The 13,875-nt window shown below is 43.3% G+C and overlaps 1 protein-coding gene across 1 annotated transcript in view; it reads right to left on the bottom strand.

Annotated features, from left to right (window-relative positions):
• GRIA3 (glutamate ionotropic receptor AMPA type subunit 3) overlaps positions 1-13,875 on the bottom strand; it is a 149,998-nt gene that overhangs the window by 45,921 nt on the left and 90,202 nt on the right. The window contains exons 7-10 of the mRNA XM_068412032.1: positions 12,419-12,586; positions 8,924-9,028; positions 7,496-7,603; positions 6,115-6,321 (exon numbers count right to left, since the gene is read on the bottom strand). Coding sequence (XP_068268133.1) covers positions 6,115-6,321; positions 7,496-7,603; positions 8,924-9,028; positions 12,419-12,586 — 588 coding nt within the window. The remainder of the gene's footprint in view (positions 1-6,114; positions 6,322-7,495; positions 7,604-8,923; positions 9,029-12,418; positions 12,587-13,875) is intronic.

Genomic DNA, 13,875 nt, shown 5'->3' with positions numbered 1-13,875 from the left:
ATATCCCTCTACATGGAGAAAGAAAAATGGTAAGATGTTCCACCTCTGTAATCCAAAAGGAGGGATCGAATTCTTCTGCTTACAGATCTAAAGATGAGTCTCCCTAACTTCAAAGCCATGCACCAGAGACAGCAAGAGATACCAGCTGTGCTCCTGCCTCTACGTGCTTCTGGTCACTCGTCCTTGCAGAACTGAACCTTTTCTTTGCCAATGTGTTGCTTTTCAAGAAGTGGGTCTGGGTTACAGTCACTTTGCAAGACCTTTGTGTGATGGGAAGCCAGCCAGCGCTCAGACCATGTGCAGACCGAAGCAGAGGGACACTGCCCGATTTCCATCGGGAGCCAAACCTCCCAGCACCCCAGAAGTGCTGGATGCAGGTACAGTGGCACCAGAAGAGACTGCGCTGGGATGACGACTGGCTGAGCGCATTTTAGGACTTCTCAGTGCAGGCTGAGGTTTCCAGGTATCAGAAAAGGGTGTCAGACAGAGCAACACATCACCTGTGGTATCTGCTGGTACAAGCTACCTTGTAAAGAGAGTCCAGTATACCCAAGGACATCAGGGTGTGTTGAGAGGCCCGGTGATGGGGGCAAGGTGTTTTAACACATTAGCTCACACTTATTTAAAAGCAACAGCTGATATCTGACTAGCAACGGGCTGCATTGAAGTCTTAATGCGTATTAGCCGAGCAGTGTATAAAGGTGTTACGGTGTTAAATCCACAGTTGTCTTTGTCTGCTGTAGTTTGTCAGTGTTAAGTCCACGCGTGCTTTATGTGGATGCCCACAGTTCCTGAGACACAACTACCATATGCAGATGGAGAAGTTAAGGGTACATCTGCTTTCTGAGCTGCAGACACACATGTGCTTCCTCTGTCTGTGCTCGGACGCAGGTCAGCTGAAGTCCAGGACCACATCAGCGGGGCTCGGTGCCAGGGCTGCGGTCCTGTCCTCCTGCACAGCACGGTGCCACCACGGCTCAGCAGCTGCCTGGGCACGGACCCCGCATCTGTATTGGATGTACAGGACGAGGGTCCATCTGAGCCGCAGGGCAGAGGCATCACACAGCTGCCTTTGGGCACTGGTACCCGCGCTTCCCTCCTGTAGAGACCAGGGGTGAGGGGCGAAGGGCGAGCTGCTCCCGCTCACAGCACAGTCAGGCTCTGCCGCAGACTAAGAGCACGCAGGATGTTTTGAGGAGAATTAGGAATCGAATTAGCCCTCCTCTCCGCTGCAATTCAAAGGCTGTATATGACATCCGTAGTCTTTCTCCTGCTGCTGGGAGAGCCAGAGAGGCCAGCGCCACGCGAGGCGGGCTAGTCTGTGAAAGGCAGGGAGATGTGTAGGTGGCCCCGCTCCGCCAGACTGCGGAGGCTGCCTGTGTTCGGGGACTGTCTGTCCTTTACATCCCTGCTTCGTTCCTTTACGCTGTTTTACATATTGAAAGGTTTTTATAAAGACCTCTTTTCACCTGAGGAGAGTTTTAAAGGCTGTAAGGTCTGGCTGCTCTTTCCACTCCCAAAGCGTTTGTAGTTGCAATTAAGATCTGTGTTAAACACACTGTCAATTAGCCTCAGCGATGTGAAAAGCATCAGGCCCAGGGAGGGAAGGCTTTCCCTGGCTGAACAGTGAAGAACAGCAGCCTGCTTTAAAAGGGAAAGAAGAAATAAAAGCCTACAGAAAGAGGCTTACCCTACAGAAGAGAAAAGACGACTGTCTAGTGCTGAGCAGCTGGTGGGTACAAAGCCCCGAGCACCGGCCTCGCGGGATGTGCGCAGTGGGACGTCGTTAGCAGGTGGATCACTGGAGGACAGCGCTTGCCTTGCTGGTTTTCTTTGCTGGTTAGATTTAAATAGTGATTCAGTCTCCCAGATGGAGAATGATTTAGCTACTTCCCTCTTCTAACATGTCCAGGAAAAAAGCATTATCTATCTGCTATTTTTATTCTGTCAAAAGTTCTCCCTATGTTCTAGAAATTTCTTTTAATTTAAAAAATAATAGTGTTTGAATTGGTAGGTCTTTTTCTGGTAGGATGAAGAGTCTTATTTTGACACCACCAGAATGAAAGAACAAAATCAAGATTTTCTTCAACCTGAACTAACATTTTTTGATTTATCAAAAATCAAATAAATTTCATTTTTATGTCAGATTTTATTATTGTTATTACTACTACTATTACTACCACCACCATTTGAAAATTGCTAACAAACCACAAGGCCCTGTTAGCTCCTCTCTAACAGGACTTCTGGGTTCTCCTTCCTGAAGCACAGGAGTTTGGGACCGTCTGCATGGCCAGAGCTCCCTGCCCCCAGGGCTGCCACCCATGTGCCACCCCACAGAGCAAGCCCTCCTCTGTAACCAGGTTCATTTGTATGGCCCATTGCAAAGCCACAAGGAAAGGTCCACGAGGGTCAGCTGAAATTGTCCTCGACTTTGGGGAGCCCTACGGCACAGCAGACTTTTACACCCTCCAGCCAGCCCTGATGTGATATGAGACAGGGGAGGGAGAATTTCTAATGGGAAATATTTTAGTGTGTCTATTCCCAGGTAATGTGTAAGTCTCGGGACTGTGGCAGTTGGCCTAGTTAGTGCAGACCCCCGGCTAGTCCTACACCGCAGTCGGGGCTGTGCGGTCAGCCCCAGGACCCGCAGCGCTGGGATCCAGCACCCCTGTGGCTCTGGGTACAGCTCAGCTGCACCTTCTCTCCTGACTCTATGCTGCATCCCACAGGAAGCAAGAGCGACAGTAACAACGAACTGGCACAAACTAAACATTAATTACAGCTAATTAGGGTTCTGGCATTAAAATGACAAGCCATTCACTTCCTGTGACTGTCCTAAGAGCAATTTTAGAAAAGAGCTGTATGCATTGGGCTATGCAAAGACGGGCACAGCATTCCAAAAGCCTGGTAAGACTTCCCAGCAGTGCCAGGTGGTGGTGAGAAGCTTGTTGGGTCAGGAATATGCTGTATTTGACAAATGACTAGTCACTGTTTATCACTTGAGACAAATGCAATCTAAAAGATTGTGTTTTATGCCACAGCTCAGTTCAGCTGCTGGATAACTGGTACCAAAACCAATCAGGCCCCTTTTATCCCCCCATGCCTGTCTTCCATACAGTCTAATAAAGGCATTTAAAATCTAATCTCCCTCCTGTCTTCCCAAAATGGAATCCAGAGGAGCCAAATATGACAGTCATTTTCCAGACAAGGCTCACAGGGGCATTGGGGGCAATGTACAGTTTTAGTTCCCTAATAGAGTTTTAAGCCCCTGAGAGATAAAGGAAAGTCAGCACGTAAATGAGGAGCTTGCTCCAAATAATTAGCACTTCTAGAGCACTGTTTGGCTTCAAAGGGCTTTGTGCACATCCTCGTGAGTGTGGCACACAGCCCCCGCTCAACACATGGAGAAGGAGGCCAAGGGTATTTCATGATGTTTGCAAACAGGGCTGGGAAAGGGCCTGGAGGACTGCTGAGGTTTGTACGCAGAGTTCAGGGGCTGTTTTCCCTGCTTACAGAAAGCCAGGTGGATTTCTGCGCAGCTTGCCAGCTCAGAAGTTCAGCTCGGCAGGACGGAGAGCTAGCTCAGCAGCGCTGGGCTGCAGGCATTAACCTGGGTCTACAGTCAGACCTCAAGGGATGCATCTGACCTTTGAATAATTGAGCACTGCAGCGAAGAGGCTTCAGTAACTGAGCTCACAGCGTGAGAAGAGGAGCTGTTGGGGGTCAATTTTTCATTAATGAGAAAACACAGATGAAAACTGTGCTTCAGAATACAAAGGAACAGACCTTTTTTCAGGGGAAAATGACAACGGCGGGGTGGGTTTGGGGTGGTTTTAAGGTATGGTCGATGGTGCCTGTGAGGCTGGTTTTTGCTTGTGTGGAAAAGTCACAATTATGGTCAGGTCAAGGGGAAGTGGCCAGTGCTCAGTTTGATGCTAAGGAGGCAGAGCTCTCTGAGCTAGGCTTGTCCCAAGGGGTTGTGGAAAAGGCAGATGCAGCCAACCTGTTTATCACAGAATGGTTTGGGTTGGAAGGGACCTTTAAAGGTCATCCAGTCCAATCTCCTGCAGCGAGCAGGGTCGTCTTTAACTAGATCAGGTTGCTCAGAGCCCCGTCCAACCTGTCCTTGAATGTTTCCAGGGATGGGGCATCTACCACTTGTCTCTGGGCAACCTGTTCCAGTGTTTCACCACCCTCGTCGTAAACAATTTCTTCCTTATATCTAGTCTAAATCTACCCACTTTTAGTTTAAAACCATTAACCTTTGTCCTATCACTACAGGTCTTATTAAAAAGCTTGTCCTCGTCTTTCTTATAAGCCCCCTGTAAGTACTAAAAGGCTGCAACAAGGTCTCCTCAGAGCCTTCTCTTCTCCAGACTGAACAACCCCAACTCTCTCAGCCTGTCCCCACAGGAGAGGTGTTCCAGCCCTCTGAGCACTTTTCTGTCCCTTTATCCAGATGGATCTTGCAGCGTACAGCAGCTGCACAGGCTAATCTTACTTGGCTCAAGTCCCAAAGGCAGTGGCCCATATCACACCTTTCCTCCTCTGATGTAGACAGTCCCTGTGCCCTGGCTGTTAGCAGTAATTTCAGGTTCTCTTTTTGTCATGCTTTTTGCATATGGTAGGATTATTTTTTTAAGTGAATAAACTGTTTCATTGCTCGTCACTTGCAAATATATCAAAAGGACACAATTACAGCTAATACTCTTGATATTTCTTGAACCACACACAGGGAAACTGGGGGTTTAGGTTTCCACTGCAATGTAATTATGCTTGGAACTAAACTAAACCTTTGTTTCAGAGGTTCTTGAGGTACTTGTATTCTTTAAGAGAGGTAGCACCGGTTTCCCAAATCGCATAACTGAGGCATGGGGAGTTCAGAAGATTTGCATAATGTCAAACCTCAATGCAACAGCAAAGTGAAGACATAACCCAGGGGTCGGACCCCTGTTTACTTTCTCTAATCAGTAGATTTCCCTCCCTCGCCTTAATACAATACTACAAAAACATTGCTGCTTATATAAAATATAAGTCAAATAGGCTACCAAGTATATACTAAGGCATCAGGACTGACTGCTCCAGAATAAGAAAACTTTTGCAAATCTAGCAATTACTTTAAAAAGACTCATTCATTTGAAAAGAATTAGCTCAGCAAACATTTTACAACAATGAGGATGTGTTATCCCAAGGAAATTTTGAGGTGACTTTTAGAAATTACACTCAGCCATGGAACAAAAGGAAGCAATGGAAATATTCGCTTCTGCTCAGATATTTTTAATAAAGGAAAGCTTGTTAAAAATAAACTGTAAAGAAGATTTGGGCGGAATCACAAATCATCTCATTAGCATTTGGGGGGAAAAAAGCAAAGATGAAATATCAGCTTCTAAAGCCTTTTCTGCAAAGCCAATTTTCTCCCCCTTCCATCTGGTTTATCTGTATTCCAAAATTCTAATTTTCAAAGAAGTTTCTAAAATGGCAATTCCGGACTGTTTTTGTTCTTACTAAACAAAGCAATGTACACCCAATATAGAAATATAAAGAAGAATGCAATGAATTAGACTTTTTCTTTTTTTGTCTGACAGCTGATTTTTAAAGCCAAACCCAGGGTTTAAAAAGGAAAAAGATGTGGGTGATTTCACACCTGCATTGCTTCTTACCCTGAAAAGCAACCATGGGGCTAACTGAGTCTTTAGTCTCAGGTCAAACACAAACTGATATCAGGGATCCAATGAGGACCAGCATCATAGGATCAGACCTTTAACGGCAGGGGCACCCTTCCAGCATTTACAAGACTGATAGAGAAAAAGGAGACACGGCAAACGCAAAAGCAGCATATGAAGGGCAAACTGGAAATTCTGCTGTGGGCGAGAATTTGAAATTTGCCCAATGACACCTCTCAACATTTTGTGGACCCTGATTTGGAGAACAGTGGTAAAAAAGACTTTCCTGCAATGAAACCATTAGAAAAGTAGACTATAAAAATGGCACTACAAAGAAATATCTAGAATTTTAAAGGTGATATTCAAACAGATGATCTTTATTTTGCAGTTTATTAACTTTAAACATAACTTTTTATAAAGAACATTAAAATGAAGGTTAAGAGAAACTTACCCCATAGACCAGTTCACCCACCATGCCATTCCATATCTTAGTCTCAGGGTCCCTAGCTCCATATTTCCCATCTCCAACAATTGACAGTTTGTACTTTATTCCAACATGCTTTGCTATTTCAGAAGCTAAGTCTACACAATATCCTTCATATCTCTCATTCCCTTCTAGTTGTTCATGGTTTTTCTTATACATTACATATGGTGATTCCTTTGAAACAAAAGTAGAGATCAAAAGTCTATGAATGTAAAACACAGCTTTAAAACATACAAAATGAGAGCTGTTATTATCCTTTGTATTACTGGCAAGCATTTACAATATTTCCTGCTTTGGTACAGACATTAGAAAGACAGACTTTTGCAGTTTAAAAATCCTTGGCTGATCCTACAGTCACACATACTATTCATTTTATTTCTAGGATGGATCCATTGAAGACAACAGGACTATTCCACTTTAACAGAGTTACACTTCTGTTTGCAGGATTAGGCCTGATTAGACAGTCAAATAGCATCACTGCAGCAATAACTCAGGTTTTAGTGTTTAAAGAACTGACATGCCCAACACCTGTACCATCAAAATAATTTCCTAAGGCCCCAGTGGCCTAGAATGGGGCTCTGATGGAGATATTTTCAAAGGAGCCTAAGGGAAGATAGGCTAAAAACCTCAGCAGCATTTTTGTCACTAAATTCCCTTAGCCTTCTTGGAAAATTCTAGCTGAAATGCTGATATATCTCGCTAAATCCATAGGACTATAAATACAATGCTTCAGGAAATAGCATAAAATTGGCTCATGCTTAGTAGAATTGCAACAGGCATAAAAGTCACAAACAATACTGTACGGAGCACATCTGCTAGAGGCATTGGGACTGACACAGGTGCTGCTGTTTACGAGACACAGGAAGAGCTTTACTCCTTTGGAACGGCACGGGTATAGGTCGCTTTTCACCCAGTGCTAGAGCAGTTCCAGTTCTCTACAGGCTTCATTGTGCCACCCTTACCCAGTCCACAGGGGTTGAGCTTACAGGAGCTGTACCTGAGTGAGGGGTGCAAGATTTGACCCTACAGCAGGAAGGCCAGATCCTGCAGTCATTTACACACATGCATAAGAACTTCACTTATGTGAGGCATTTGATTGAGTTCAAGTGTCTGAGAAGTAGCAAAGCGCAACGTTGAGCTCAGTGAGCTCCTCCTGTGAGTAAACTTATGGATACACATAGAAGTTTGGAGGATCAAGCCCTCAGCAGATCTCTGGAGACACTGAACTTTTCAGTCACTTGAAGTCACACAGTATTCAACACTGGCCTCCTGGCAAGGTGTCGAACACACCTCAGGAGCCATGCGTCTTGTTTCCTAAACACAAACACACTAAGAACATAAAACTTACCAAGATAGTAGTGACTACTATAGTTCTGTTCTCCACAGATGAAGTGTCATTAGAGGGCAGCTGATCTAATGCTGGCACAAATCTTTCATATTCGTTCCAATAACCAGCCTATAAAAATGGCGATTGTTACCTCATTACATACGTTTACAAGGACTCTGGTGCATGAACTTGTAACAGGAACTGTCAAAACATACAGCTTTGTAACACTTATTCATGCAACATTTTTGCCATTAAAGGACTACATTAGCTTTAATTTAATTTCCTTAAAGAAACAATGTCCTCAAGCCCACGTGCAAATAAATACAAGCCAAACCTAAATGAAAACTTGTATTCCTGTGGAATAAATTCCTATGTATCCACAGCATAAGAATATACTATAGACAAGAAAATAAACTGCTCAACACTCTGAGCAAAATTCTTTGGTTTTGTAATTTTTAATTGATACTCTGCTGCAGTTCGGACAGTGAGTACAGTCCCTGCAGCCATGCCTGAGCGAGCTTTAGAGCAGATGCACAGACACCGTTAGCAATGCAGGCACAGTAGCATTATCCTCAGAATGGGATACAAAACCCTCTCTGAGTGCGAGGTGACTATTTGTCAGCTGGCTTGTGCTGACCATCACGGTGCCGTGGCTACACTGCGGTGCTATTACGCTAGTTTTTGTATTACTGCACAACACAGAAGTAACACTTTTGTCTGCACTGTAAACCCAGCTGAATGGCTGGGCCACGTCCAGAGGTATTTTGTTATCAAATATGTGCAGAAGAGTTCAAGGAGTCTCAGCAGTGACTAAGCAGGTCAGGTACCTATCATCAGGTGAAATCAGGGGGATTTACATGCCTCGGCCACACAGACTCTTCTCTCGATACTCCTGAGACCCTGTCTACCTAATTATTTTTGAAAATCTGCCCTAAATTTCTTTTATAACAGGGATCTAGGCAACTATCCCACTTAGGATCTATACTTTATTTAGGAGACAAGAGAATAAGTAGCAAATCCTAATTAAAACCAAAATTATTTTCTGTTAATTTCAGAAGGTTTCTAAAATACACTGGCTCCAGCTTCACTATGGCTCTGAGACCTGATATGGAGAAGGGAAAGATGGAGAGGAATTTAGGAGATAGGGCTGAGCCCAGGACCGTGACAGCAGGTATTATGCCTGGCAGTGGAAAAGCTCCAGAAGGGTTTTAAGGGAAAAAGTGGGGTCTGAAGTTGACACGGAAGCGAATGAAGATATTAAGCAGGGCAAGTGGTTTGGTCCAGGAACAGAACAGAACAAGGTTCCTGGGATAGGGAAGACAGCAAGAAAGTGGGGTTTCCTCAGGGCTCTGTTATTACAGCGCCTGTGTGGTATTTTTGAGTTTCATTAATTCATTGGAATAAATATTTGTGAAGATGTGAAATCTGGATACGTATCTTGAAACTCACCTTCCGCGATCCAGAGGCTTTCATTTCATACACATCAATTGTGTAATTTGTTCTCCGCCCATAGGTGTCGAACTGGATGTTCCCCGTCATTCCTTGAACTTGCACCTTAAGGGAAAAAAACCAGAAAAAACATTTTAATAGAAGATTCACTTTATTTTTCCCTCCACCACATTTTGCAGGAACCTACTAGCTCTAGCACAACTTTTATCTATATAAGAGACTTGTAGCGCTTTTGACGCAGCCAGTTATATTCTTCCTAACAAAAACAATACTAGTTCTCCGAGTTTCAGCTGTACATTTTCTTAGTAGTCAGCTGGTGACTCACTACCGCAGTGTGAGCTGCATTTAAGTATAAGTGAAATTAGTCCTGCATGCATGTTAAATGTAAGAAAGACTGATTCTGCCACGCTTAGTCACACTGGGTTCACTGAGACAGCATCAGTGAGGCACAGGCAACAATTCAGTGCCATTAAACCCCTCACAATATGGTATAGAGTGATTTGTGATATGGACCAGAATCCCGTACCACTGCTCATTCCGGGAAGTGCTTTATTTTAAGATCAGTCCCAGTGTAGGAGAAAGGAATGAATGTCTTCTCTGAATGAGCACAGACAATTGTCTCTACTGCTTATGGAGTTTTGGTCTCAATCTGGATGGATGGGTGTATAGACGGTAAGTCATTATCATTACCTACTCACATGAATCATCTTAAGGGGAAGTATAAAGTACTTTGTTTCAAAGAAAAAAATCTTTCTTATTTCCCTGTATGAAAGGCTGAGATATTTCCATTTATCACTTACCAACACTGACAAGCTGTCATCTCAGGCAGAAGGAGTAACAGACTGAAACTTCAGCAGGGGTAAATTAGCTTTAATATTTAGCAAAATGCTGTAGAAGTTACAGGAAGAGGTGATGCAAGACTAGTCAAAGGGAAACTGCTCAGGGCTGGTGATTGACCTGCTATTTATGGTTTAGAGATGGTGCAATCAAACTTGTTACGGTGGACAAGGCTACATAAAACAGCCAAAATTCCTTGGACCCCAAATGATCCAGTGAGCCAAATTCAGACTGACATATAAGGAGAGTGATTTTTTTTTTTTATTAGTAAGTGGACTTGAACCGTTATTAAAATAGTTTACATCATTTCAGGGGTCTGGAAGAATATGTGAGTTGTTTCTGTCTCCAGAAAGCTAGAGAGGTGAATGGGACTTTGAAAGCCAAATTTGCCCCTAATAGGTCTTATCAACTGTGCACTGAGCAAATGTATTCGTAGGGTAGTTGACATATAACTTGCAGCCAGATGCGAGCTGCTGTGCCTGCTTTTGGCACTTGCTGGAAGCTGTCTGGCTACCTTAGCACAGCATTGACTGTATGTCTCAGCAGAGCTTGTTAGGCCGGCTTCATCCTCATGCGTACTGAGACATGAGCGTTGTGCACTTGACATCTTTTGACTTCAAATTTAATTTGTTTCTATCTTTGGTGGGAAAACTCAGCACTTTTCAAAATCTGGCTGCACCGAGGCAGAAAGACTCACCAGGACTCAGAACGCTTCTGGTAGCAGCGTGCGGAGGCAATCACAAATGGGGTGGTTATTTATAACTGCCCAGATCAGTTCAGGTAAACTGTCTGCCACTGAGCTTATGTCTTAGAATCAGCTTTAGAAATACGGACACGCACAGTTCTCAAGGCTGTAGGGAAGCAGACTCAGGGAACGCCTATTTCCCTTTTGCCAGCAGGATGACTACAGTGTGGCACTGAACCTTCTGCAAGCACAGGATATTTCAAGGATGTCTTGGAAAAAATATTCTTATCTGAGTTGTTGCTACAGAGTGGAGAGGAAACATTGTTAAATCAAAGTTTTTTTTCCTGAAGCAAAGATTCATGATTATTGTCTGAATGGAGGGAGAGAGTGTGATGGTCAGAATGGGGTCTGGTAGGGTAGCACTTGTTGGAGGTGGATATAAACCTCACTCAGATGGCTTTGAATAGCTAAAACAATACAAGGCAACCAGCTGGAAGTCAAACTTCTGCATTTTTTGCCAATCATGAGTTTGGCTTTGTATTTCTTATGAATTTTGTTTTTAAAATAAAATCTCCTGAATAAGGGAGTGTCCTGTAGCAGTGTTGGTTTTCTTTGTTGACATGAATACCTCGTATCTCATTCAGAGGAGTTTTATGTTTTGTTTGTAATTAAGTTCAAATGGATAGTACAAATTCTTTAACTATTGTGAAGGCTGAATTTAATTAACTTCTCTTCAGAAGTGTGTAATGCTACATTAGTGAATGTGCAGTTAGGGCATTTGTTAGGAAGTGACATAATGGCATAAAAAGAGCTCTGGCAATGTGAGACAGAACCATCTCTCTCATCCTTAAGAGTGATATAATCTGATTATAACCTTCTATAACTCATTATAACCTTCTGATACAATCCTTCCAATTTGGCAATTGAGAAAAAGCAGTAATTAAGCTAAGTGTATGAAGGCTGACCTAGGATTTGTTTATACCTAACATGGGCTTAATTCTGATCTCACTCACTCCAGTCCTATGCCTGCATTAATATAATAGATTCTAACCCATTTGTTTCAGGGTGTTTTGAGACAGATCAAAAGCAGACCATATTCTTGTCTCTTACACCTACAAAAATGTTATCCAATTTTTCCTGTTGTCACTTGCTTTAACACACATAGCAGTCTAAAAAGAGTCAACAAAATTAGAGACATAAGTGAGGCAGGATCCCATGCAGTAACTAGTATTAGGGATAAAAAATAGGCTATGCAGAAGGTAATCACACAGAGTGCAAAGTTATGCCAGGAATCAGAAATGGTTTGAGGCTAAACTGTGTCAAGGTTCAGGCTGGTGCTGAAATCCAGCAGTATTGCTATGACTGACAACATTTTTTCCACTGCTTTAAACCAATCTGAGTTGACTTTTTACTGGCAATTTATTAAAATTGTACACACGTGTTTAAGCTCATAAATACAGGTATCCCTGCAAGATTTACAAGACACATGCTGAGGACACAGTCTAGTTCTGTTAGTCAGATTTGCAGCTTCAGACTGACTTTAGAAACCCCGAATACACGTTCATTTGCAAAATGGCTCACGCTCCCTCTCATGGGAAGCTTGGGTGTTATGGGGGAGTCAGACTCCCCCATAACCAAGCTTGGGTGTTATGGGGGAGTCAGAGCACCTACAGGTGCTCTGGTGTGGACAATCAGGCAGCTGTGGCACCGGTGCCAGAGGGATGTGATTCTGGCCAAAGTTTTGAGAGCTAATTTGTTATGCCTTGCCCCTGTTGAATATATTTTAGCCATCCTTTAGAGTTTGTCATTAAGTTTGTTTTTTCTTTCTTTTTTTTTTTTTCCCCTGAGGAGCTGCAGCTGTTTGTGTGAGTGCAGAAACTCTGTGTACACGGAGCAGGACACAAGTTTGGTCCCAGCAGAATCGCTGCTGTTGTGGAATATACACATTCATTAGCTGGTATGTTTGCCCTTACCATTTTCAGCGCTCTTTCGATGTCAATTCCTTGGCTCCACGGTACTGCAGGGTTAGCCAGGCAGTCTCCAGCACTGCCTCTCCTGGAGACATCCACACGCTGTCTTCGGAGGTAACGGAAAGCCTCTGCTATGACTAGGACTGCATCATGGGTCAGTGCAGACGTATACTGAAATTGATGCAAATCAAATATGGTGACAAACTGCAATCTTGGAATTGCCCCAGGTTTACCAAGTCTAGTCCTTCTCTTTGTTAAAATACTCTTAGGCAATCATGCTTGCAAGCCCTTTTGCTTGCCCTCTGTCTTGCCGCAGGTGCTTTCTGTAGTTTAACAATTCCATCTATTTCAATTAACAAATTAAAAATATTTTCGTTTTGTATAGCATATAGCAGCAAAATAACAAAACCAGTTTATAGTTGCATAAACTTTAAATTTAACTGGAAGCTTGCTCATCCAAAGGAGGTCAGTACAGGAGTCTGCAATTCCACGCTGGCCCATACTGCTACCAATAGGAAAGAAGAGCCCATATTTGGTTTTTGCTTGGAGTACGCTTTTTCTTTTTAACAAGATTGCCAAGACAGTTCTGAATTGAAGTTAACATAAATCATTTCTGTTTGGACCACAATCCTGATTAGGTAGCATCTGTGGCAAGGAACAGACCAGATTACTTTTCTTAGAAGACAGCTATACAAGCAAGTAATCACAAAATACATTTTAGGTACTACATCTCCTTGGTAATTCCCCATCTGCTCTCTCTTACTCCATGGTAAATCTGAGGAGGGTGGTAAGGTTTGCGTAGCAGCAACTCTTCAACAAAATCCCCAGACTCCTTAACCACTCGTTCATGTGGCTGTCAACTTCATCAATTGCTTGTCGTATGTATCTGGTGACACCCCCCAGTGCTATAAATTTAGTATCACCTATGAAATGTCATGGGGGTGTTTTTTTTTCATATTTTTTCCACATTTATGTGTTTGTCTGAAAGTTTTCCACCTAGAGTGGCTCAGGCTTTGCATATGACATCCCTGGTTTTCACCAGCATTACAGTACACCTATAATTTAAGGGTCTGTGTACAGGAGACCATTTCAACATGTACATACTGGGAGGAACTGAATGTGCTCAGTGTGTAAGACCAGATTTCAGACCCCTTGTAACGTACCATTTGTATTTTCACCATGTAAGAGAATCACAGAATTACAGAATGGTTTGGGTTGAAAGGGACCTTAAAGATCATCTAGTTCCAACCCCCCTGCCATGGGCAGGGACACCTTCCACTAGACCAGGTTGCTCAAAGCCCCATCCAGCCTGGCCTTGAACACTGCCAGGGAGGGGGCATCCACAGCTTCTCTGGGCAACCTGGGCCAGTGTCTCACCACCCTCACAGGAAACAATTTCTTCCTAATATCTAATCTAAATCTACCCTCTTTCAGTTTAAAACCATCACCCCTCGTCCTAG

This window comes from Nyctibius grandis, chromosome 13 (genome assembly GCF_013368605.1).
Source record: "Nyctibius grandis isolate bNycGra1 chromosome 13, bNycGra1.pri, whole genome shotgun sequence".
Classification (NCBI taxonomy): domain Eukaryota; kingdom Metazoa; phylum Chordata; class Aves; order Nyctibiiformes; family Nyctibiidae; genus Nyctibius; species Nyctibius grandis.
The sequence above is the reverse complement of the archived record's forward strand: the minus strand, read 5'-3'. Positions and strand labels throughout refer to the sequence as shown.